The 27,108-nt window shown below is 33.2% G+C and overlaps 2 protein-coding genes across 10 annotated transcripts in view; one reads left to right on the top strand and one right to left on the bottom strand.

Annotated features, from left to right (window-relative positions):
- The window catches only part of LOC111001605 (ryanodine receptor), a 96,558-nt gene that overhangs the window by 46,808 nt on the left and 22,642 nt on the right, over positions 1-27,108 (top strand). For all 9 annotated transcript variants that reach the window (XM_045629523.1, XM_045629522.1, XM_045629519.1 and 6 more), the window contains 41 exons: positions 241-415; positions 653-850; positions 1,630-1,735; positions 1,966-2,077; positions 2,693-2,833; positions 3,293-3,430; positions 4,191-4,343; positions 4,887-5,002; positions 5,292-5,466; positions 6,028-6,131; positions 6,740-6,873; positions 7,530-7,619; positions 8,741-8,865; positions 9,126-9,308; positions 9,886-9,933; positions 10,071-10,188; positions 10,493-10,707; positions 11,000-11,147; positions 11,240-11,434; positions 12,364-12,495; positions 12,907-13,036; positions 13,363-13,511; positions 13,892-14,040; positions 14,651-14,813; positions 15,328-15,520; positions 15,910-15,987; positions 16,411-16,531; positions 16,921-17,014; positions 17,323-17,460; positions 18,037-18,190; positions 18,490-18,815; positions 20,030-20,184; positions 20,264-20,441; positions 21,131-21,266; positions 23,618-23,742; positions 23,865-23,985; positions 24,535-24,724; positions 25,211-25,460; positions 25,999-26,143; positions 26,775-26,887; positions 27,028-27,099. In XM_045629523.1, the coding sequence (XP_045485479.1) occupies positions 241-415; positions 653-850; positions 1,630-1,735; positions 1,966-2,077; positions 2,693-2,833; positions 3,293-3,430; positions 4,191-4,343; positions 4,887-5,002; positions 5,292-5,466; positions 6,028-6,131; positions 6,740-6,873; positions 7,530-7,619; positions 8,741-8,865; positions 9,126-9,308; positions 9,886-9,933; positions 10,071-10,188; positions 10,493-10,707; positions 11,000-11,147; positions 11,240-11,434; positions 12,364-12,495; positions 12,907-13,036; positions 13,363-13,511; positions 13,892-14,040; positions 14,651-14,813; positions 15,328-15,520; positions 15,910-15,987; positions 16,411-16,531; positions 16,921-17,014; positions 17,323-17,460; positions 18,037-18,190; positions 18,490-18,815; positions 20,030-20,184; positions 20,264-20,441; positions 21,131-21,266; positions 23,618-23,742; positions 23,865-23,985; positions 24,535-24,724; positions 25,211-25,460; positions 25,999-26,143; positions 26,775-26,887; positions 27,028-27,099 (5,986 nt within the window). The remainder of the gene's footprint in view (positions 1-240; positions 416-652; positions 851-1,629; positions 1,736-1,965; positions 2,078-2,692; positions 2,834-3,292; positions 3,431-4,190; positions 4,344-4,886; positions 5,003-5,291; positions 5,467-6,027; positions 6,132-6,739; positions 6,874-7,529; positions 7,620-8,740; positions 8,866-9,125; positions 9,309-9,885; positions 9,934-10,070; positions 10,189-10,492; positions 10,708-10,999; positions 11,148-11,239; positions 11,435-12,363; positions 12,496-12,906; positions 13,037-13,362; positions 13,512-13,891; positions 14,041-14,650; positions 14,814-15,327; positions 15,521-15,909; positions 15,988-16,410; positions 16,532-16,920; positions 17,015-17,322; positions 17,461-18,036; positions 18,191-18,489; positions 18,816-20,029; positions 20,185-20,263; positions 20,442-21,130; positions 21,267-23,617; positions 23,743-23,864; positions 23,986-24,534; positions 24,725-25,210; positions 25,461-25,998; positions 26,144-26,774; positions 26,888-27,027; positions 27,100-27,108) is intronic.
- On the bottom strand, positions 21,363-23,158 carry LOC123689438. Its single transcript, XM_045629525.1, has 5 exons — positions 23,087-23,158; positions 22,129-23,001; positions 21,881-22,064; positions 21,736-21,794; positions 21,363-21,662 (listed from the first exon to the last, which is right to left on the bottom strand). Exons 1-5 carry the CDS (start codon positions 23,150-23,152, stop codon positions 21,390-21,392), a joined length of 1,455 nt encoding a protein of 484 aa, XP_045485481.1. The 5' UTR covers positions 23,153-23,158; the 3' UTR covers positions 21,363-21,389.

Raw genomic sequence — 27,108 nt, 5'->3', positions numbered from 1 at the left:
AATTTGTGTTAGCTGTAGGATTTAATTTTAAAACTAATTAGTTCAGCCATCCACCACCACCGCTATAATCTATATGGAACCAGCTGCCTACTGAATTGTTTCCGAACCATTTCGACTTAAGATCCTTCAAGAAAAGTGTATGTTATTCTTAAAAGGCCGACTACGCACTTGCAAGCCTTCTGGAAACGTCCATGTTTGTCTATCTCCATCCTATGGCATCTTATCTAAGTGTTTTTACAGTGTAAACCGCCAGTCATGTTATATGGTGCGAGCTGATGAATTGTACAATGAAGTGATGGCGGAAGCAACAGCCAAAGGTGCTTCCCAGGGAATGTTCATTGGTTGTTCTGTTGATACTTCTACTGGTACTGTATCCTTCACGTGTGAGGGAAAGGATACCAGCATTAAGTTTAAGGTACGATTGATTTGTAGCCAGAACCTGTTACAATTTCTTTAAAATCTTGTTTAAAATCTATGTATCTTTAAGAGAACTGTGCCAATTTGTTTTGAATTTGTGTGATAAAATACTAATCGTTATTGAAAATATTGTTAGAATTTAAATATCTATCAATTTGATGAAGAAAAAAATTCGTACAACAATTCAAATTAAAAAAATAATTTCGATCAAAATCTTATATCCAATCAATTGCAGATGGAACCAGAAACAAAACTCTTCCCGGCCATATTCGTGGAGGCAACATCAAAAGAAATCTTGCAAATAGAGCTGGGTCGGTCTTCCACCAGTCTTCCGCTTAGTGCTGCAGTGCTGCCAACTAGTGACAAACACGTGAACCCACAATTCCCACCGAGGCTTAAAGTACAGTGTTTGAAACCGCATCAGTGGGCTAGAGTGAGTTTAAATTTACTTTCTTCAAAGGAAAGATAACTAAACACGTAACAATAAATATAATTTGTGTCCTGTGTGCACAATGTGTGTATAATGATTATTTTCTCAAATTGACTTATTAAAAAAAGGATACAAAAATGATATGAAAAATAATTTATGTAAAAAGAGTCACATATACCCTATCACAAACACACATTTACCAATATGATATTTATGATTGATGATGATTGATGAATGAGACTTCGTTGATTAATTTAAATTATTGTAATTTAGTGAAAAAAAATGTTCATTAATTGTATCCCATGTTATTTTATTTTTAGTGAGCAAATGTTTCAACGTTGTTTAGAGTCTGAGAGCGTTTCAGTTAAGAGGTGTTTAAGCAACTGTTTAGACACGTAGTAATCGACTGGTATAACGTAACGTGTTCAGAAGTGGTTCAGTTTTTGACGCGCACCACCACTATGTGGCTTCTACTGCCCTCTGAAGTATTTCCGAACCAATTCGACTTCCTTCGAGGTCCTTCAACAAAACAGCGTACTAATTCTTAAAAAGCTGGTATCGCACTCGCGAGCCCTCTAGTATTGAGCGTGTCCACCTGGCTATCACATAACATAAGCATCTTGTCCGTTTCTTTATTCTATAAAAAATACACTGTTTTATCAAAAGAAAAAATAAACGTGTTCTTCTCTAAAACAATCATTTTGAAACTTTTAAGTACGAGAAGTTAGGTATCCTGTTTGGTGTTTAGATATTCTAAATTATTTTCCCGACTCCTTTTCTAGGTGCCAAACCAATTCCTTCAAGTTCACGCTCTGAAGTTGTCAGACATTCGTGGTTGGTCCATGCTCTGTGAAGACGCTGTATCCATGCTGGCTTTACATATTCCAGGTATTTATATTGATCTCTTTAGAAAAATGTATTCTGTATGCAATTATTGTGAACCAGTTTTACTAATACAAATTATACTCAAAGATGAAAAATAAGTTATTTTAGTGTGTTGCCTCATCCACCAATATATATTGGCTGGGAGACTAAAGCCATGATAAAAGTTCTTAATGAGTGGATATTTTAATTAATAATACTTCAGATATATAATATATAGAATAATAATATTTCAGAGGAGGATCGATGCATAGACATCTTAGAGTTGATAGAGATGGATAAACTTCTAAGCTTCCACGCCCATACTCTCACATTATACGCCGCTCTCTGTTACCAAAGCAATTACAGGTATAATGTTAATTGAGTTTTTTTTTATAGACCCAATCAAAAGCTACAAAAACTTCCTAAAACCGCTGTTTATAATTATAATAATTCTTTTATTAACATTGTACACATTTTACACAGTTTTACACATTTAAAGAAAACACTTCAAATGATTGAAGCTATAAACGTCGGAAAAAAAATGTATGTAAAATAATTATTTCAAATTTTAAATTTCGAAGCCTTTATTTCAACTTACACAAGAGAAAGTTTACAAAAACATATATGTATATAAAAAAGTTCTTTAAGGATTTGTTGCACAGCTGTCCTCTTGTACAACTTGCCTTTGTGGCACAAAGGCCTCCTCCAGCTGTTTCCAGTGCTTTCTATCCCTGGCAAGTCTATGCCACAGAGGACCGAAAGCTTTTATAAAGTCATCAGACCACCGCGCACATGGTCTTCCTTTGCTACGTTTGGTATTGTAGCGAGGTGTCCAATGAGTGAGCTTTGTTTTTTAAATGAAATAATTATAAGTTTATAATAATACATAGCTTCAATCCGTTAAAAAAGTGTTTTCTTTAAATTATAATAATTAATAAGAGATAATTTACACTCTGAAATACATATTGACGAATTTTTCAGGGCTGCACATGCTTTGTGTCAACACGTCGATCAGAAACAACTGCTATACGCGATCCGATCTCAGTACATGTCGGGACCTCTACGTCAAGGCTTCTACGATTTGCTCATCGCCTTGCATTTGGAGTCTCATGCCACTACTATGTACGTTTGCTTTCTTTATTTAACAAATAACAGGAAAATTTAAATTAAATTTAATGAAAATATCTTCAGCATTGCCATTGCTGCAATTGAATTATTATTTTTTCTTTTTTTGAAGTCTGTTATATATACAGAACATTAATAAATCATAGCTCTTATTAGCTTTGAGTATTTAGTGTAACGTTACATATACAAAACATTAAATTGTCGATTAGATTTAGAGAATCGTTGTCTACTTCATTTACGTTTCATTTCATTTCATTTATGTTTTTTTTCATTTTATTTCATTTATGTTTTTTTTTCATTTATGTTTTACGGGTCCTAAATAAACTTTCTGTTTTCTTAAGAATGCGTTACATCTGTTAATAGTTTATAAATATTCTCCTTAGTTGTATCATAAAAATTCGGTTAAGCATTTTTGTAATATAGACAACGTGTTATATCCAAAAAACTTGTTCTCAGGGAAGCGTGTAAGAACGAATTTGTGATACCTTTGGGACCAGAACTGAAAGCGTTGTACGAGGATCGGGAGATGTGTCACAGCCTTCGATCTTTGCAGACTGAGAGTGTTCGACCGCAGATGAATATGACTAATATTGCGTGAGTAATAAATATATAATTATTACTATAATATGTCACCAGCTGAAAAAAATTGTTAGTTGTCGATATAGATATAGAGTAGTTAAAATTGTATTTATATCAACTTTTGTTAAATGTATGTCAATAAGACGTGGATGAATAAAGGCTTATTGTTAATATTATTTGTAAACCTTAAAAATACTGGATTTTTGTCTCTGCAATTCGCGTGCTTTTGTTATTCTGAATAGTAAGATATTTATCTATCAAAAAAATAATAACGACAATCACTTAAAAAAGCAGCGCTGGAACCTTTTTAGGTTTAGGCCTCAGATTTCTGTATCTATTTCATAATAATTTTTTAATGTAATAGGCAGTTAGGTGATCAGCAAAAAGTCCTTTTTTTAGACTAAGGTATAGGGGTTTTTTCATGATCTTCGCGCACATAGAAAGAAAGTTCATTGGTGCGCTTTATAGAAGTAGATAATGTAAATAGTATTTTAATTTGTCTTATAATATGAAATACTTTCTAAACTTAATAATTTTTATTAATATGTACAGTTAAGCTGAAAAAAATTAACATAATTAGCTAAATAAAAACCCACCAAATTCACCACATTAGATAGTTGCAAGCTCAATCCGTCTATTTTCATAAAAGACGCTTAAAACCGGACAGGTTATAAAAAAATAATATCTAGCAGAAAACTAGAATATTCATAATTAAAACATAGCATTTAAATAGCTTCTGGCATTAAAGTTAAGGTAAAAATTATAATTATTACAGAGAAAACATATCAGACATAAGCAACCTCTACTCCCCCTATTTCCCCCTCGAAGTGGTACGGGAATTCGTCATGCAGGCTTTGGCTGAAGCCGTGGAGACCAACCAAGTACACAACAGAGATCCTACTGGTGGAAGCAATGAGAATCTTTTCTTGTAAGTATGAGGAGATTAATACAAAAGAAGGTTCTTCAACTAAACAATTTTTCAGAAGGTGCCGAATGATTTACATAACGATATGACGTGTTTGTGAGTTTGAGGGCTTTTAATCTAATATCCATATTCCGAGCAAATTTTACTTAAAACTTTCTCAAAAAAAAACTTAAAGGCAATACTCATCTATCTCTTTCCATCACAGCGGACACAATTTAACGGAAACGATTGATGGATTGAGGGAGGATGAGGTGCTAATGCTACATATATGGCTAAATAAACACGAAACAGTTATGGTTTATAATTTGCGACTACCTTCACAATATTATTTTCAAATGTCAATGAACTTTTGTATTTATTTTGGAACTTAGCAGACCCGATAGACGTTGTCCTACACACGTATTTTTTAAGAATTTCAAACTTAAAAGAAAATCAAAAATCCACTTGAACACACGAAAATCAGTGCAGCCGTTGAAGAGCAGTCTAATACTGTTTTCTTTATAAAAATCCTAACTGAGTAGAATAATTTTTCTTTATATTCTGTAGGCCCTTAATAAAGTTGGTGGATCGCTTACTGTTAGTGGGTATGATGAGAGATGAAGATGTTGAGAAACTTCTCATAATGATCAACCCGGAGACTTGGGATCCGACGTTTGATAAAGGTATACTCCTTCGATTGTTTATAACCATTTTATTAAAATTCTCTTTAAGATTTCAAGGGTTAAACTCCGATTCACTGAAGTTAAAAAGGAATAATTAGAATTTTTATTTAGGGGCGAGTCTCTTACTCGTCTGTTGTTAAGTGATATTGCCGCACATGGACCACATTGCCCACACCGTCAGCGCAAATGTGGTACTGCCTTTTATAAATTGGCCTTTGCTAGTTTTATTAATTTTTTATTTTTATTGATATAATTACTCTTATTACAAGCTGCTATTATAAACTTTCAGAGGGCAAAGATGAGCACAGAAAAGGCCTTCTACACATGAAAATGGCGGAGGGTGCGAAACTCCAAATGTGCTACTTACTTCAACATCTCAACGACATTCAGTTAAGACACAGAGTCGAGTCAATAATTGCGTTTGCGCATGATTTTGTTGGAGAACTTCAAACTGATCAATTGAGGTAAGTTTTTAATTTAACAGTTATTAACTGAAATGTTACGTTCGTGCGTGTATGCGTGAATCCATGCGTGCTTGTATAGAGGGATGTTCAAATTAATGAAAGATTGTTTGAAGCTAAGTGTCAACTACCTTAAATTGTTTAATACATGGACGTATAACAAAAATAAAATTAGTTTTAGAGGTTGCGACCCTAAACTAACAAAAACTATTATATCTAGACTTATTGAAGAGGTCTATATCTATAAAGAATATAAGTATAGTTGATCTATTGGACATTATCAGAAATGTGAATGTTAAATTATAGTTTGTGGGTAAAACTAAAAGTAAAAAGGTAAAGGTCACATTTTGGCTTCAAGTGTGCGATGATTGCTAACATTTACTTTACGCTTCAGATTATTAACTAAAATGTATATGTAACTTAACTTAGGTTAATCGAGTTTCATTATTTTAAACAGACATTTTTGTTAAATTCAAACGCAAAAAACGTCTGAATTCAATTTGTTTCATTAATATAAGTTTTATATATATATATATATATTTTTAAATAAATAAATAATTTCAGACGCTACACAGAAATCAAACAGTCAGATCTTCCAAGTGCGGTTGCTGCTAAGAAGACAAGAGAATTTCGTTGTCCACCGAGGGAACAGATGAATGCTATACTAAGTAAGATTTACTTAATTTTCCCCATTCTTAATTTTTATATAAAATTATCCACATATTACCAAAGCAATGATTGCTTGAGCGACCTTTGTCCCTGGTATCGTGCGTTCACGGCTGTGAACAAAGGCAAACATTGTGAGGAAAATGGCATGTCTCAAATCATGGACGTTACTTATCTAAAAGATAAAAATCACCAAAGAAACGGATGCAATCCATAGCCAAGACCGCGTTGTACCGCCACTGGATAATCAATAACATATACACACCTAAGAAGCTTTGTTGTAAACATATATATATATGCGACCCGTTTATTCATATGCAAAATTACACCAGTGTAATATGGACAAAATTTACTACTTTAAGCTTAAAGTGCGTTTCCTGGATTTTGTATACCTCCTTCAACGTAATATGTTTATAGTTATATTCAGGTTTTAACTTTTAATAAAGAAAATAGGCTTTTGAACTTATCTCGTAATCTCATGGGTAATTACATGTATAATAAAGATCGCGTGTGAGTTGTCGGTTTTTTATTGACCTTACGGTTCTATAATTCGAAATGCATCTGCTTCCGTAGTGGAAAGAAACACCTTAACCTCTATATTTTATGCCAGGTTTCAAGCACTTAGAAGATGAAGATCCGGAAAACTGCCCATGCGGTGAAGAGCTCATCGCGAGAATGAACGACTTCCACGACGCTCTCATGTCACACGTATCTTTGAGTGCGTTGCAGGAACCTGATGGTGATGTAAGTTAATTAGTTCTTATAAATCGCCGTTCATCTACACTAATATTGTAAAGAGGAAAACTTTGTTTGTTTGTTTGATTGTAATGAATAGGCTCATAAACTACTGGACCGATTTTAAAAATTCTTTCACCATTCGAAAGCTACATTATCCACGAGTAATATAGGCTATATTTAATTTTGAACAAAAATAGGGTTCCGTAAGATATTAGGGTTTTTCGGTCACAAGGTGTAAAAAATCAACCAAAGAAGTTACTTATTTTGCGTACCCTGCCTAAACTATTAAAGATAGAACCATAAAATGTTCTAAGTAATAAATGATATACATGGCAAAACAGCTAGTATAAAATAAAACCAGGAGTCTAGACTTGAGACGTCAAATCCAGAATGCCAATGACGACCATTCAGAATGTTGTACGTAGTGGTACGTGCCTATGAGTCCAAACTGCAAACTGAGCTAGCTCGCAGTCTTATAACAGACCTTACAGTATATCTTTATATCTTTGACTGATGTTTAGAAATACCGCCGCCCGCCAACTCTCTCTCTTTCTCTCGGCTCTCGATTGCATTGCGGGCTTTTGAATACAGATTAAAATTAGTACGACGTTTATGTTGAATGAATATGGATTTGATCTTCTATTTGAATAATTCCATTGCAGCAATCTAACGAGCCAGAAGTGAAACCAGGTGCATTTGGTAAACTTTACAATATCATCAACACCGTGAAGGAGTTAGAAGATGATGCCAAGGTAGGTTTTAATATAGGAATATAAAATACGATCTTTAAAACAAAGTTTTTGTATCAAAGAATATCATAAAATTATGTGTACGTTATGATAGACAACGACAATTACTATTGCTATGACTATGCACATAGACTACTCTATGAATAAATCTTATTTTTTTTTGTATGCAGTGAAACCACACAAAGACAAAAATCTAAAAACCAATTAATTTACAGGAAAACACAGAAACAGTTGAGGAGGTAAAAGTAGATCATAACTGTAGTGTACCCAGGGTAGAAACTAGAAAGTTAATATCGAACAAACATAATTCATTGTATTCATATAAATTCGAACGTACCACACCAAGCACTGAACGTTGACCAAGTGGCTTCAGCGTACGACACTCATCCCTGAGGTTGTAGGTTCGATCTCCAGTGGTGCACCAATTGACTTTCTTTCCAAGTTCCATTACATTTGACATTCGCTCGGACGAAAAACATGAGAAAACCGGGTTACCTTAGACTCAAAAAGTCAACGCTGTATGTCAGGCACAGAAAGCTTTTCACCTACTATAAGATTGACAAATGATTTGAATGATCGAACTTAATGACGTGGAATAAGTGATACCATGATAATCTTATGTTCCAAAATAAACGTATTTTTTTTTGATCATGAAACAGATACAGAAATCTGAGGCCTAAAATAGTTGTTGCGCCAATGAGTTTTTTTTGGATACGTTTTCAAATAAATAACAAAACAGTATTAAAAAGTCTCTCCCAATTATTTTACTTTGGTTTTAACTTGATCTTCAATTATTTTGTTACAGTCCTTGTCACGATCACATTTTCCACAAAATTGTGAAACAGTAGCCGAATTCATAGATTCTAACATTAGAAAGTGTTTTAGTAGTTGATCCAACTTAACTCGGCACAGAATTACCCTATTAATTATTATTTAATAATTTCGTGGACATATTCACAATTATTGTTGTTAGAAATTACGCTTGAAAAGTATAGTTCATATTAAATGAATAAACACCAAAATTATGTTGAACATAATGTTATTTATACCACAATTATTTTATTAACAAACCACTTTTTACAAATGTATCACATTAAATTGTTATATAATTATGGTTTCTTCAGGCCCTCGAAGAAGAAAAGAAGAAGACTCCAGAAGAGAAGTTCCGTAAAGTTTTGATTCAGACAATTGTCAACTGGGCTGAGGAGTCTCAAATCGAAACGCCTAAACTGGTTCGGGAAATGTTCAGGTATGATGAAGTTCTCTTTAGTATCTGTCTAATAGACCTGTATAGAAATTTTGTTATGGGAATACATAGTCTTCACATATAATTATTTAACTATATACACAAATATTGTTAATTCTATTTTAAAATATGTGGATTTTCTTGCCTATTCTTCTTTTTTTTATCGCAATTAATTATTTAGTTGGTAAAAGTATAATTAACACTTCTTAAATCGAAATGCATGTAAGTTGAAATTATTTACATTACTTTTCTAAAATTTTCAGTCTTCTCGTCCGTCAATACGATGCGGTGGGAGAACTTATCCGTGCGCTTGAGAAAACATACGTAATCAATGCGAAAACCAAACTAGATGTAGCAGAAATGTGGGTTGGACTGAGTCAGATCAGAGCCTTATTGCCCGTACAAATGAGTCAAGAGGAAGAAGAACTTATGAGAAAGAGATTGTGGTAAGTTAAACAATTAGTGCAAGCAGCAGATCTTAATGAAAACAATAAATTTAGGTTATTTTTGTTATAATAACATAGCTCATGTTAGTTTACGTCTATGAATAAGTATCATTCTACAATCTTAAGCACAAGATGGCGCCGGCTATAGCAGGCGAAAGATATCAAACTCAAATATATGAATCTTTCCTCCAACTTTCTCTTTGTAGCCTTTGGAGTAGAGACTCTCGGGCTGTGGGGTTCAAGAGAACAGGGGCTAATTAAAAATTGAAGTTGGCACTTGGTAGACTTCAGAGTGATTTTCTCGCTCAACAAATTGAGATCTCAATACAGCGAGGAAATGCTGCCAGCTGCCACATGAACCATAAGTTTTAAATTTGTTGAAATTTTTTATTTACCTATTTTTAATATTTAATATTATTATTACTAAATTGGTTAAGAATATTGTAAACACTGTATATTTATGTGATGGAAATAAAAACTTTTACTTAGTTAAAACACCTGGAGCATATAGACTTATCTTTTTCTAGTCTACACTTGTTCTATATTATATGCCTTAATATTTTTAACCCGTTTTCAGGAAACTCGTCAACAACCACACGTTCTTCCAACATCCGGATTTAATTAGGTATGTTCTAATGAAATAATATTGAAATCGCCTATTTTTTATTCCAAAACAGTATTATTATCGCAATTTTTTATTCACGTTTGATTTAAATATTCAGTTATTTAATTACACACTTTTAATTTATTAACTCCATATAGAGTGTTACGTGTACACGAGAACGTGATGGCAGTAATGATGAACACGCTAGGCCGACGTGCGCAGGCGCAATCTGACGCCCCTGCAACTTCACCGCCAACTCCTGAGGATAAGGAAAAGGTAATTCACGTAAATATATAGAAATTTCAGCAACAACTAGTGTTGCAGGGTAGTCCCTGAAAAACTTGATACAACTTTTACTGGTATTGGTAATATCTAATAAAGTGCTATTTAGAGTACTTCTCAGTTCCTCTAGCCGACTAGCCTCTAACTTATTTTAAGACAAAGATCATTTTAAAAAGTATACCAAAAAAATAGATTAAGGTTCAACGATTTACTTTAATTTATAAACAAGAGAAGATATTTAGGGCCTGTTTCACAATGTCCGGATAAGTTCCAAATAATCATATAATTTTACGTACAGGACACTTCCCACGAAATGGTGGTGGCGTGTTGTCGTTTCCTCTGCTACTTCTGTCGCACGGGCAGACAGAACCAGAAAGCCATGTTCGACCATTTCGACTTCCTTCTCGAGAACTCCAACATTCTGCTCGCTAGGCCTTCTTTAAGAGGATCTACTCCGCTAGATGTCGCATACTCGAGTCTTATGGAGAATACTGAGCTAGCCCTTGCTTTGAGGTTAGTTCCTATGATCAGGTTTTGAGATTGTGGGTCCATGCTTGATTAATATTAAGAACGGCTTTATTAACAAAGTAATATGAAATCAATTATTTTAATGTAATATTATGTAATATGTAGATTAAAATAATTTCCTGCAAAAACACGCGCGTAAGTTTTATAAGAAATATATGAGTGTTCTTGGGCGCAAGAAATATCCTACATACAGTTGGCGGATTATTTACTTTAAAAAAAAGAATGATTTACTTAATTTTAAAATCTTAATAATGTTAATGGACTTGTAATCTTACAGAGAACACTACCTGGAGAAGATAGCGGTGTACTTGTCTCGTTGTGGTCTTCAAAGTAACTCTGAACTAATAGAAAAAGGTTACCCAGACTTAGGTTGGGATCCAGTTGAGGGAGAACGATATCTGGATTTCCTAAGATTCTGTGTTTGGGTGAGCGAAAATTTTTATTTTTGTATGTATATGCTTATTGTTAGCCGTTAATAAAAATATTAATACTAATTTGAAATTAAAACTAATTTTAGGTCAACGGTGAAAGCGTAGAAGAAAATGCAAACCTTGTTATCCGTCTTCTCATCAGAAGACCGGAATGTCTGGGTCCAGCGTTGAGGGGTGAAGGCGAAGGTCTGTTAAAGGCTATAGTAGACGCTAATAAGATGAGTGAAAGAATCGCTGATAGAAGGAAACTGAGGGATTTAGAGCAGGAAGGTGATATCAGTGTAAGTATTCTTTTGAATCACAAATACTGGTTCATAAAGTTTAACCCCCCGCGACATAACAGCCCGTGCTTAAAAGTTTAAACTATACTGGTTCAAAATTTTATTCAAAATCAAGTTAGCTCGTCGGCGGTTATGGGTGGTATGTTGAAATGAAATGTTTTTTACTTAGCTAGGTATAAACTGCCATTAATACGTTATAAGACAAGGGCTTATAACGTATTAGGGGTGGTAAGATTGAACTGCTGGACTAAGAAAAACCAGTGACTTGAGTTTGGGTTATTAAAACTAAGTTTCACATTTGTTACCTATGACGTATGTAAGTGATCTCGATCTATTGGACATTCTCGCAATGTAAAATAAAAGGAACATTTTCATAATTATTGGTTTGCCCTTTATTTTATTAACTAAAATATATATAACGTAAGTCCTAAATTAGAGTACATATTTTAAATACTGGCCATGTCGCTTCAGCGTGCGACTCTCATGTCATAGGTCGTAGGATCGACCACCTGCTACTGCCTCCACATGTAGTAATGAACTTTCTATTTGCGATATTGGCTCAAACGGTGAAGGAAAACTCTACATGGCACCGCTTGCTTAGATCCAAAAGACTGATCGCCTATATTGACAACTGGTCATGAAACAAGAAACGAAATTTGAGTCCCTAAAGAACTTATGAGTTTGTAGTGCCAATTATTTATTTTTATTTATTTACACTTCGTTGCAAAGAAACACAAATAAAAGTTACAAGGGATGCAACGGGCGGCCTTATCGCTCACAAGCGATCTCTTCCAGGCAACCCTAGTAAGAAAAGAAAACAATAAATAAAAATGATGAGTGTAATTATTATTTATTTATTCATTTTACTCTGGCAATTATAATACTGGCATAATATTGGTACGAAAATACATTTTTTTTTATATTTACAGTTCAGCCACCCATTGCCCGAGTCAGAGGACGATGAAGATTACATAGACACAGGCGCCGCCATTTTGAACTTCTACTGTACTCTTGTGGACTTACTGGGACGCTGTGCACCCGATGCAGGTGTTATTGCACTGGTAAGATATTACTTCTAATATTTTCTACGACTGGCATGTTTGTATATTAATATTATTTTTTTGTTTTTATAGAACACAGTGCAAACAGACAGGAGGCTTAATTGATGTTAGGTTATACTGCCGCCTATGGACACTCTCAATGCTAGAGGACCGCGAGTGCGTGTCGGCTTTTTAATATTATGTTTTTGTTTTTATAGAACACAGGGCAAACAGACAGGAGGCTTAATTGATGTTAGGTTATACTGCCGCCTATAGACACTCTCAATGCCAGAGGACCGCGAGTGCGTGTCGGCTTTTTAATATTAAACCAATTATTATTTTCGTCAGTATACTGAGATCCACATATAAAATTTTGGTATTTGTTTTTTTTTTAATTTCAAAAGATAATCATGCTATACATTGCTGTTATAGGGTAAAAACGAATCTCTACGTGCCCGAGCCATCTTAAGATCCCTGGTCCCATTGGAGGACCTACAAGGCGTACTCAGTTTGAGATTCACTCTCAACAACCCGGCTGCTGGCGAAGAGAGACCTAAATCTGGTAAATCGTTAATTTAAATTTAAAAAAAAAACTAGCTAAAATTGTCGTTACATTTAAGAAATTTCAAAATAATAACTCGTCTATTCTTGGGGCAATTATTTTTAAATTCCTCTTTGAGTGTTTAATTTATTGATTTATTTTCGTGATTTTCTAGCAAATAACAAATCGTATACTTTACAGTTACATATAATTAATTATAATTAATTTATTGGATTTTTTTCTAAAAACCATATTACATGAGTTTTAGTGCCATGTTCCAATTTTTGGGGTATTTTGGTGTACTTTCATTAAATTAATACATTTTCATACAAAATTTTATTTTTCAGACATGCCATCCGGTTTAATACCAGGCCATAAGCAGAGCGTAGGACTTTTCTTGGAACGAGTGTATGGAATTGAAACGCAGGAGTTATTCTATCGACTTCTGGAAGAAGCCTTCCTTCCTGACCTTAGAGCTGCTACTATGTTAGACAGGGTATGTTTACCTATACTTTAAAAATTCTAAATAGGCAAATAATATTTGAAATATGATCAATAAAGCATCTGTGAATATATATACATAATGATATCCCCACCGAATATGGGCTTTTGGGTTTGACCAGTGTTTCCCAACGTGGGCCCACGCCCCACATGGGGGCAATTTGATTGGGCTATTCTAAAGTTCATTAAAATTACACTGAATTAGAAAATTTCGGTTTTTGATTGATCAAGTGAACAAGTCAATTCTTTCATATTAAACATTTTGAGGCAGGGTAAAATAAGTTGGGAATCACTGGTTTAAACGATGCATTTGTTATTACCATTGGATGAGAAAGGTTCTTTATTTCATCTTCCTAATGTAATAAAAAATTTCAGAACGACGGTTGCGAGTCAGACATGGCCTTATCAATGAACAGATACATCGGTAACTCGATACTCCCGTTGCTTATCAAACATGCTAACTTCTACAACGAGGCTGAAAACTACGCTAGTTTGCTTGATGCTACGCTTCATACTGTGTATAGGTCAGTATAAGATTTGCATCAAAATTAATGCACTTGAAATTGGTCTTTAAAACTGGGAATTATGTCACTCTCACTAATATATATTTATATTTTATAACATCACTTATTGAATAGAAAACACGTTATATATGCAAATACAGGACAGAACATTAACGTTCCAATATTCGTACCCAAAGTTCAAAATCAGCAGAATTTTCCAAATTTTTTAAATCTTTAAATCCAACCTAGGAGTTCACCTCTCAATCGAACTCTTCATGATGATAACAAAATTAACACTACTTATCAAAAAAAGCATCTTGCACCATATCAGTATTATTAAGCGAAATATTACTAGTTAACTAAATAGGAAGTGTATAATTATTTTTTTTGGAAATTTTATTTTCACGATTATTGTCATGACAATGTTTTACATGTAAAATACCTAAATAATGACCTTTAACATATACAGTAGAAAATACATTATATACTTCTATAAATAAATAAAGAAGAATTCAAAAAAGGAGAAGAAGCGGAGTCCTTTTTCTCTTAAAGAACTCTGCAACAATAGTCGTCGACTATAGTCTCTAGTCTATGATGAAAAGTAACCTTAAATATTTCAAACTGCTTTCAGATTATCAAAGAACCGTATGCTGACAAAGGGTCAACGCGAGGCCGTTTCAGACTTCTTAGTTGCTCTGACATCCGCCATGCAGCCTTCGATGTTACTCAAGCTTTTGAGAAAACTTACGGTCGACGTCTCCCGATTGTCTGAATATACTACTGTGGCTTTAAGGGTATGTGATACTGATTTATATGGCTTTGTCTATCCATTATTTATAACAGGGACGTCACAGCCTTTTAGATCTAGGCCTCAGATTTTTTTTAAGTGAAACTTCTTTATCGGCGTTGGAAAAAAATTGATCGTCACATTTTTCGGTTACGCGTCACATTTTTCCGTTATACGCCATCTAAAACAATTAATTTCAAATTTCAGTTACTATTTATAATAACGATAACAATGATAGTAATAATTCTATTACAGTTCATGAAATTCTGTAATAATCTTATCTAATAAAGTAAAATGAAATAATTTAACTTTATAAAGAAGATACAATAAAATAAGTTTACAATAATACATAGCTTCAATCCGGTAAAAAATGTTTTCTTTAAATATGTAAAAGCTATGTTAATAAAAAACAATACTATGTCTGTTTAATCATTATTTTAAAACAAGTTCATTACCACTTCCGCCTTGCAAGCCAAAACCTGTTTTTTTTTTAATAGAACAAATATATATATACATTTCAGCTTCTAACGTTACACTACGAGCGATGTGCAAAGTACTATGGCAGTACTGGAGGTCAAGGCTCCTACGGATCGTCGTCTGATGAAGAAAAGAGACTCACAATGATGCTCTTCTCGAACATCTTCGACTCTCTCAGCAAGATGGACTATGAGCCAGAATTGTTTGGAAAAGCTCTGCCTTGCTTGATTGCTATTGGTAAGATTTATCAAAATTTGTGGCGAAATATATTAAAAAATTTTAATAATCAAAGTGATTTTTATAAAATTACCAGAACATCTTTTATGATACATGAATCTTTTCTTAGTAGATCATACCTTACGTTTATAAATAGGTCAGACAGAAGAGTCGAGAATTTTTTTAAACTGCGCGAGTTCTATGTTACAAGTCTTATTTAGGAATAAAATAACAATTTCTTACACGTTATATGATATATATAGTAAATTTTTGCTAAAATATGTGTTACCGGTAAATTAAATTTAACAAAAAAAGCGTATTATTTATATGTAAAATAATTAAATAAACCAAAAAAATATTTTATATAAGCGAAGCATTTAACAGAGAAGTAAATAAACTCGAAATTTCAGGTTGTGCTCTTCCGCCCGACTATTCTCTCTCAAAGAACTATGATGACGAGTTCTATGGCAAGGATTCTCAGGCTTCAGGTAATTAAGATTTCAATGTATTTCTTCGATTATAAATCTTTATGAACCTCAATATTGTATGGTAGTTGCAGCCCGGGCCGGGCCGGAGACGCAACCCTTTACGCAAATAAAATCCCCTTTTTAGGAAAAGGGGAGAGACTTCCCTGCTGCTGAGCTTCTCGGCCACAAATCTGCCCTTAGGCTCTTGCTATAATTAAAAATATTTTTATACTGTAGTGACCAAATGTATTAAAATCTTTGTTTGACATGATTATTATATTTTTAATTGCCAATCCTACAAGTATGTAGGATAGTAATGAGTACATTATTGTTCTTTTTTCAAATAACTAGGCTTTTTAAAGCCTGGTTATGCAGCAATTCAATTCCAAAGAGATTGCATATTGTGATTTAATGAATTTTAAAGTGTATTAACTTTATATTCAGGCGCAGACAATCCGCAGTACGACCCTCAGCCCATCAATACCTCATCGGTGGCTCTCAATAACGACCTTAACACAATCGTTCAGAAGTTCTCCGAACATTATCACGATGCTTGGGCGTCAAGGTTAGAATTTTCAACAACTTTTTGTTTAAAGTATAAGAATTATTTCAGGTATATTTTTATTTGCTTGAGATAAGCAAAAAAGGGGCAAATGGGCTTGCGGCTCGCCTTATATTAAGTGATACCGCCCCCACTCGACTCACTACGACACTCTCATATTGTCAGAGAGATTGCAAGTGCAGCAGTTTGCATTCTCTAACGCGTATTCGTTATAGAATGCAAACTGCTATTGCTATATGCAAAATGTTATTATATTACGTCATCGTGTTAGGTTTGTTTTTGTTACGGAATTTCTTGATTCGGTCGCCGCGCTCAAAGTCCGCAATGAATTATATGCAATAGCTTAATATGAACGCAATTGAAGTAATATCAATACTGGACATATCTTTCAGAAAAATCGAAAATGGTTGGGTCTACGGCGAAAATTGGTCTGATAGCCAAAAGACGCACCCACGCTTGAAACCCTACAACATGCTCAATGACTATGTAAGTACAATATTTTAATTTAGTTATTTTAACATTTTAATGTTAAAATAACTATTATTTTAACATTTTAATGTTAAAATAACTATGTAATGTAAATAAAGGGATACTGCCCAATGAAACTGAATGCGAGAGGGCTTTATTGCGTGGCCTTTAATAATTGGTACGCTCTTTTCTTGAAGGACCCTAAGTTAAATCGGAAATACGTCTTGGTGACCAGCTCATAAGGACTCGTTCCTGGCGAATATACATTAACAGCCTGATAATTGAATTGAGAATCCACACATGAACGATAAATACTTTTATTCCAGGAGAAAGAACGTTACAAGGAGCCGGTTCGTGAATCTCTCAAGGCCCTTCTTGCTATTGGCTGGTCTGTAGAACATTCAGAAGTGGATATACCTAGTAACAATAGGAGTTCTATGAGACGCCAGTCTAAGAGTGGCATTGTAAGTAGACAAATTGTTGGTAAATTAATTTTTGTTATTTGTATTTATTTTATTGTTTGGTTCGAATTTAACTTTCGTGTGAATATTTAAATGTTAATGTGTTTCATGCAATAAGGAAGGAGGGATGGTAATATAAATTTATTTATGGCTTTAGAAGTCATTCAATTTATTCAACGATTAATTTATTGACATTTTCATTTGCTATCAGAGAACACCAGATTCTTTGGTAAGAAAACAATTTTTAACATTATAAGGGCCTGTTTCACACCTGTAACACATAAATTATTCGAAAGATAAAAGTTCCGAATAATATACTTCGCGTTTGATGACAAATAGCGCTATCTGACAGTCGTGAAACGCAAAAATACTGTTTATCCTACCAATAAGTAATAAATAGCTAAATTGGAACTTATCCGGACATTGTAAAACAGACCCTTAATATAATACTTTATATAGAAGATTAAAAGACTAAATTTAGTACGTCTTTAAAGTTTTATATACATTCCTACTATCATGGTAATTTAATTAAATTCAAAATAAATAAATCATCTTGAGTAATTTAAATGATTTATTTAGGACTCAGCAACGCCGTTCAACTACAACCCACATCCAGTGGATATGACCAATTTGACTCTGTCAAGGGAGATGCAGAACATGGCTGAGAGGTTAGCTGATAACGCGCACGATATCTGGGCAAAGAAGAAGAAAGAAGAACTCGTTACCAATGGAGGTAAAATTATCTGAATTTTTCCAAGAGTTAATATATCTTTACTTGAATTTATTAACGTATCGGCTTAGTAAGAATTAGCTGTGAGAATAAAGATTACTATACATATAATTATTAGTTTTGATCTCTTCCACTTTACGTAAATCATTATAATTAATACTTTGACTCGAACCGGATTGCCATGCGTTTTTGATTTATTAAAATTATTGACATATAATGTTAAACGAATTAAGTAGTAGGTAAAAGTAAGTAAAATAAGTAAGTAAGTTTTGGTAACTATAAAAAATATGCTTTACTTTAAGGTGGTATACATCCGCAACTAGTTCCTTACGATCTCTTAACCGACAAGGAGAAGAAAAAGGACCGTGAAAGGTCTCAAGAATTCCTCAAATACCTTCAATACCAGGGATACAAACTACACAGGCCCAGCAAGGCTTCCCAAATTGACACAGAACAGACCACTACGGGTGTCGCCATAGAGCTCAGATTCGCATATTCATTGTTGGAGAAACTGATCCAGTACATCGACCGGGCGACAATTAATATGAAGCTTCTGAAACCGTCTACTACCTTCAGTAGACGATCCAGTTTTAAGACAAGCACGAGGGACATTAAGTTCTTCTCTAAGGTATGTTTACATAGTTTTATAATTATGCTAAATCTAATCAAAAGTTAAAAATGAAGTTATACTTCTTTTGACGCGTTAGGAGGAGAGTAATTTTTTACGATGCGCGCGCACACCGTCACATAAAACCGACACCATGAAGTGAGCTATAATGAACATAGTTTTTTGTGATATTTAAATAAACTTTATTTAATTAGAGAATGTGTTATAATGGGTCACAAATGCCTTTTATCTACAAACGTTGAATAACATTTTTTTAAAGATTTTTATCTTCTTACCCCAAAGAAGTATAACTTCTAACGCGTGTATATAAGTACTCATACGTTTTTTTGTATAAATACAAAAAACTGTGCTTAGATGATCATTTATTTTGAATTACAAGCAAGACAAAAGGGAACTAAGATACTTCAAGAAGGTATAAACAATCATGGTGTTATTAGATTGCTTTTCATGGCCGTACCATATATGATAGATGTATCAATTGCAAAATACATAGCGAAACAAATCATGCTAATCAACTGTGTTACACACCGCTTTTTGTTCTGTAAGATCATTTAGAAAACAGATTGGATTCGTTATTAGCTTTTATCGTGAAAATTAGTAAGCCTATTATTTATACAGTATTGAGATAGTGGTTTATTTTTTTTATTATTAATTTTACGTTACCAACATGTGGCCAATAGCACGTCCAAATAAAAAGCAAAATAAAGGTATTGGTAAAGTGTTCTTTTAACATAATTGTGTTAAAGGGAACGACAAGATTAGAATTAGATAGAAGAACTCAAAGATATTTCGCTATAAAAATGCTTTAAATTCATTACAAACATCCCACAATGAAACGTTGTTTCATGTAATAATATATAAAGTATATAATAACATAATCTATGAAAAGATTTTATTTTATTGTTAGTCTCATACAAATAATTAAGCTTAGTGCGATGTATTAGTGACCTTATGTGACGTAACATACTATTGCTGTGGTCTATGACAGAATGACCAGCTCTGTGGAACACTCTGCTCCTCAGCACAATGCTGAGCCAGGGCCAAAGGCAACCACAGCACACACGCATTACACACTTAAAACATACCTCGTCCTTTAAAATTGTTATCGCTAATTATTTTTTCGTTTCATTATTGTTATTTTGTATGTTTCTATGTGTGTGTTATGTTAGTAATAAATGTTATGTCTATGTATATATTTTGGGCGTGTATTATAGGTTGTACTACCATTGATGGAGAAATACTTCTCAACACATCGTAACTACTTCATAGCAGTTGCCACAGCGACTAACAATGTTGGTGCAGCGAGTTTGAAGGAAAAGGAAATGGTGGCTGCATTGTTCTGTAAATTGGCTAGTTTATTACGATCTAGGTAAGCAAGAAGAGGAAATCACGAGATTTTATACTAAACTAGCTGACCCGACTTCTCCTTTGTACGTTTTTGTATTCAGGTTAGCAGCATTCGGCCCGGACGTACGTATAACCGTCCGTTGTCTCCAAGTCCTTGTGAAGGGCATTGATGCTAAATCCTTGGTGAAGAACTGTCCGGAATTCATCAGGACCTCCATGTTGACATTCTTCAATAATCTCGCTGACGATTTGGGGCATACTATATACAATTTACAAGAGGTATGTGTTCTTAAATAACTTTCTTGGTGGAACAGTAGTCATTTTGTAAGATGCTATGCTATGGAAATCTTAATATATATATTTCTTGTGTGCGTGTGTATGTGACTGAACTCCTCCTAAACGACTGGACCAATTTTGATGAAATTTTTTGTGTGTGTTCGTGGAGATTCGAGAATGGTTTAGATTCACAATTTTGTCCGCTGGACAATGTTTTTTTTAATTAATTAGTAGTTGTTGATTTTGGAATGTTTTACATTGGATCCGACAGACGGCGCTACCATCGCACTGTCAAATTTTAAATATTATACGAATTTTAATTTTAGTCTGTCCCGACAGTGAGCGCTGCGATCAAATTAAAAAAAAGTTTTGTTATCATTGTGTTATTGTAGACCATGTGCTGGATCGTTAGATATTGTCATAACATTTGAATAATAATTTTCATCAAAATGGTCCAGAATGTTTTAGCTTATTAAAAAAAGTTTGAAATTTTCAAATTAAAGACTTATAGACAGGACAACGTCTGTCGGATCCGCTAGTATATATATATATATACAGTATCAGCTAAATATAATAAAAATGAAACATTTATTTTTCTTATTAATACACTTTTTACCAGTGGTTTTGAAATTATGTTAAAATCGTTAAATTAAAATAGTTTTGAAGAAAATATTTCTTCCTCCCGTTTCCAGGGTAAATATGCACATCTCCGTGGCACACACCTCAAGACATCGACATCTTTGGGCTACATCAATGGAGTGATGCTACCAATACTGACAGCGATGTTCGATCATCTAGCTAACTGCGAATATGGAGCTGATCTATTGCGTAAGTAATCCATAAATTATCAAACAATGGTTTAGAAATTATCTTTGATATTAATATTTCTTTTAAATAATTTACAAATGTAAAACGCAATTTTTAAAACAAAGATTTTTTTAATATTATATCTCAATCACTCCCACTTTCTGAATCATCGTCATCGTCACTGTAACTCGATGCTTTGTATAGGTTATATGCAGTTTTACATTCCGCCTTACAGCCTTTCTTAAATCCTTTTTTCAACGAGTTTTCACACGAATGTATTGAACAAGCAGCGTCGTACGCAAATTTGCAGGCTTTCCCACATTTTTTAGCTGACAGTTTTTTACATGCCTTTTCAAATTTATCCCGGAGTATGTTTATATTTTTAAACTCGTTAGTGCCCTTTAGAAAATCTTTACTCTGGAAAGAAAAAAACAATTCTATACTCAACCTTTTACTACTAATTCCTTATCTATCATTAATATCAACTTACTGTGGTGTCGGATCTGAGATGAGGCAAACATAAGTCGACATACTTCGAGAGATCTGTCTCTAGAAGAATAATAGTAATACAATTAGACTTTATGTTTATTAATGAACAAATAAATAATATAATATTATAATAGTATAACTCATACCACCACTCTTATTATTAGTTCTTTCAAATATTATCGCCTGGGCTTCCTTGTCGTCTGGTTTATTTTTTCCATTAACAAATTCACGAATGCATCCTTTCTTAGCATTTTCAATAAAACTTCCCTTTAGTGAATTTTTGCATTTAAATCGTAGTCGACAAACAGATTTTCTGACAGCTTTTAAAGCCTACAAGATAAATGAAGCGTAATAAATAAAAATATTTTTTTTACTACTGTATTATTTTACTTACTTTAAAGCATTTTCTAACGGCGACTTGTACACATGCATTGCCATAGGCTTCTCTAAGTAACATACTTTTAATCTCTTCTTTCTCTATTACGTCATCAGGATTTGATTCTGAAGGAGAATCACTTAAATCCATTCCAGACGTTTTTGTGTTTATGCTGGAGATAGTCTTTTTGTTATTAGGAGTTCTAAAATTTGCATGATCTTTATAAATTTTAAGTTCTATAGGTTTATGTACTACTTCGTGCCAAATCTTGTCCGGAGAGAACACCTCAGCGTACACGATGCGTTTAATTGCTTTATCGTCGTTTTGCCTTAAAATTGGACGGTTAAACTGCCTCTTTGCGTCTTTGTGTTTTATGCTAAACCGCGTTTTGTTTCTACTATATAAATGTGGATCTATTTGAAATGTTTCTATATTAAAATGAGTTATATTTTCTTCAATCTTTTTAGGTTTTTTGGTGACGATTTCTGTTTCGACAGATTCATCTGAAGAATCTTTGTCCGTTTCGTTAAATTCTTCCGTGTGGTCGCTTTCAACAGCAATAATATTGGATCCATTATTTTTATTACCGGGTGGTGGTTCTTCGGTACTTTCTTCAGTTTCGCCGACATAAATTATCTGTGTAATACCATAACCTCTAGTAGTATGCTCATCGTCCTCTGACGATAGTGCTTTAAATTTTCCATGTTCATTTTCGCTCTCATCATTAAAGCTTTCGTCACCTGATTTGTATATTTTTTGCAGTTGCTCATAGTTTTTAATTAAATCTTGTAATATCTGGTTGGCGGAAGTAATGTTTTTCAATACGTCGACAAATGCATTTTGTTTCTGTTCCTCGCTTGTTCTTATTATAATTGTTTCTTTACTTAGTATCTAAAATTATTAAATTTAGCAGTTTATGAAACAATACTTGGAAAATAACCTGTGATAAAATACTCAGAATAAATTAAATACTCACCCAAACAGGTTTTAATAATACCAACAAGAGTAATCTAGAAATAAAAAACCACATTTGAATTTCCATGCATAATGTAAGAATATAAAGTGAATTGGTTTTTTACTGTTATTGCATTTTATAAATTTTATTGCATTGATTCAGTATATTTTTTTACGTTTATATTTACGTCTTCGTTTTTTCCCCAATTTTGCTTTGAACAAAAAAGCAATAAGTACCTACAGTATGAGGCTAGTGGTTAGCGTGTGATTCTGAACACTGATATCGTGCGTTTGACCACCAGCGATGGATTGCAGTAATTGATATTATTTTAATGCCCGTAAGGAAATTGGCATATATTAGATCCAAAAAGTAGATAACTTTTGCTACATAAAATACCGATTTAGCCTAATTAATAAAGGTTAATAATATTTTGTATTATATTAAAATTTGCTTACCCTTTCAGGAACTTAAAATTTTAGCACATTAATATCGTTAAGATAATTATTATTAGTGTATTTAATTATTATAGCAAATTGTTTTATCATCTTGCAGTTGACGAGATTCAAGTAGCGTCTTATAAAATGTTAGGCTCGCTATACACGTTGGGAACGGATGTAACACTAACACACGACAGAAAATACCTTAAGACGGAAATCGAGAGACATAAACCTGCACTGGTAGGTTATTTCATTAATTTCTTACATCACTATGTCTATATACATAATATTTATAGCATTTTTACGTGATTTAAGCTAAAAATAATATGTAAATTATTAATAAACTTTATTTTATTTATAAGGGTTCATGCCTCGGCGCATTTAGTTCCACATTCCCTGTGGCATTCCTGGAGCCGCATCTCAACAAGCACAACCAATTCTCGTTACTCAACCGTATTGCTGATCATTCATTGGAAGCTCAAGGTATCGTAAAATTACAGACTACTTTAAATTTAACAATAACAATTTAATATTATAACAAATAACTTACAAATTATAAGGTGTGCTAAGCGATTTCTTCCAGGTAACTCTAGTATGGAAAAAACTTAATTTTAATGTACTTCGGAATACTCTTGTTCAAAGTTTCCAACTATTTGGTTAACAAGTTTTTAGGCCTTTTTAGCGTGTTATATACTCTCCGTATATAGACCATAAGTTTTGAAAACAAATCATATATATCTTAACTGTTCTTATTATTATTATGACATGATATTTAATACGACAGTTGCATGCCTACTTTTGTATAGCTAACTGTGCAGTTTTTTAAGTAATCCCCCTTTGAAATAAACGATTTATTATTATTATCAAAGGTAATAAATTAATATAATATCGATTCAATATCCTTTTCAATTTCAGCTGAATGCGTTCTGTGGTATACATATTATGAGAATAATAATAATATTTCCAGCGATGTAGAAGATAGCTAGTTTAATTAGTACCCGGGAGACATTGTATAAATATACACCTTTACAGATATAATGGCAAAAATGGAACAATCAATGCCAACCCTAGAAACGATTCTAAACGAAGTCGATCACTTCGTGGAATCAGACAAGACGTATAGTGAAGCACCTCATATCATTGATGTGGTACTGCCTTTGCTGTGCTCTTATTTGCCTTTCTGGTGGGCTCAGGGACCGGATAATGTTACTCCTACGGGAGGGTAAGTTGAATACAGTTTTCTAATGAAAGTTAAGAATATTTCATACACACTAAAAGTCGATGGCATTAATTTCTAAATTCATAAAATTAAAGTACTATATTTAGTATAAACAGAACATTAAGACAATGTCAAATTTCTCTTTTCTTTAGGTTTTTTTAATGTTTCTTTGTCTATTCATGTACTGACTTGTTTTCTGTTTCATATATGTAATCTGTTTTGGCTCCGTATTGTCTTATTGTTTTGTTTTATAATATGTATATGAGCTGTAAGATTACTAATAACTAAATAATTTAAATTAAATGTTTACTTGCACTGATAACACTTATATATATAGATCGAAGATATTTTAAGTACAGTACCTATTTTTTTTAAAAGGTCTCTAATAAGAAAACCGTCTCTACACAGGGAGCGTCAAATTTCACTTAGATTTCCTTATACATATTTACCATGTAAATACTGTGGTTGTTAATTACAACGATTTTACAGCAACCACGTCACCATGGTAACGGCGGAGCACATGAACCAGCTCCTAAAGAATGTCCTAAAGCTTATTAAGAAGAATATTGGGAATGAAAACGCACCCTGGATGACCCGTATTGCAACGTATACGCAACAGATTATAATAAACTCCTCTGAGGAATTATTGAGAGAGTCGTTCCTTCCATTGGCCGAACGTGTTCGGAAGAGGACGGATAATATGTTCCATAAGGAGGAGAGTTTGCGAGGTTTTATTAAAGTAAGAAAGCTTTTTTGTGTGCAGTGTTGGCCTCGTGGCTTTAGCGAGCGACTCTCATCTCTGATGTCGTAGGTTCGAACCCAGGCTGTGCACTGCAATTTGCAATGACTTTTTTCTATGTGCTCATTTAAAATTCGCTCCAACGGTGAAGAAACGGTGAACGGAAGGCTGATCTTGCCTATTAGATTGACAAATGATCGTGAAACAGATACAGAAATTTGTGGTCCAGACCTGAAAAGGTTTTAGCGCCATTTTTTCCCCCAAAATGGCCAGAGATTTTATAGTGGGCTGTAATCAATTTATAAGAAAATTTCCCATGAATTTGACTTTTATTTAATATAATAATAATATATTATAATAATAATTCTGGTCTTTTAAAATACAATGTTCTAATGCACTGATTATTTATTTTCAGTTTTATAATGATTATCATTTTTTATTGTTATTTTAGATTTCATATTAATATATCTTCCATTTAATTTTCTGTAAGCTCATCTGCTTAATCAATCAATTTAATTTTAACAATTTCCATTTCCAGTCATCAACAGACGACACATCCCAAGTAGAGTCGCAAATACAAGAAGACTGGCAGCTATTAGTAAGGGACATCTACTCCTTCTATCCCCTTCTCATCAAATACGTGGATTTGCAGAGGAATCACTGGCTCAGAAATAATGTACCAGGTGAATTGACTGATGATGAGTCACAATTCCAGTATAGACAATTCTTCCCTAAGTACACAAGTATTATCAGGATTCAAGGATTTTTTTTTTCTTTTTTTATATGTTCAAGCATACTTTTCGCTTCGTTGACAGATCTAAATTATCAAAATGACAATTAATTCAGATTTGTAAATTGGTCTCATAGAAAGGGTTTTGTCCTTTAAGCCTAAGCATAATAGAGTATTTACAATAATTATTAGTCTTATTCTAATGATAGTATACCTAGCTCCAGGCCTCCACTCTTCTCCATCAGTTTTCATGCGTACGCGCAGCCTTAATTCGATTTCGCATTAATTTATTAATGAAACATTCTCTTAGTAAGACGAGACCAATTAATTTAAGCAGAAATATTTCATTTTATTGTATTTATGTGAGTTAATATAAATTATAATTATATAATATAAACAACATAATAACTACATAAAATAATTTCAAGAAATTTATGCGCCCGTATTCTTCGTTATATCTTCTATTCTCTTCTTTTTCTCTAGTCCAGGGTCCAAAATATTTGTACACCAAATGTAAAAATCTATATATTTACTATGTCAAAAAGATGGTGAACAGTATTTAAATTATTGCTTTCTTAATACAGAGGCAGAAGAACTCTACAACCATGTTGCAGAAATATTCAACATTTGGTCTAAGAGCCAGTACTTCCTCAAGGAGGAACAAAACTTCATATCAGCTAACGAAATCGACAACATGGTAAACTCTTAATAAAAGTTTTATGAAACATCTATATCATTGCATACAATTATGTTTTTTATTTCTTTTCTTTAAAGGCGAAAATAGTTTGACTGTAGCCTTTTAATTTTAACGCATTTTAAGCACTTTTTGGTACATAGGTGTTGATAATGCCTACTGCGACTAGAAGAGTGACCACTGTTGTGGATGGAACGCAACAAGGTGGTGGAAAGGTATTTCTT

Source organism: Pieris rapae, chromosome 9 (genome assembly GCF_905147795.1).
Source record: "Pieris rapae chromosome 9, ilPieRapa1.1, whole genome shotgun sequence".
NCBI classification, from domain to species: domain Eukaryota; kingdom Metazoa; phylum Arthropoda; class Insecta; order Lepidoptera; family Pieridae; genus Pieris; species Pieris rapae.
The sequence above is the reverse complement of the archived record's forward strand: the minus strand, read 5'-3'. Positions and strand labels throughout refer to the sequence as shown.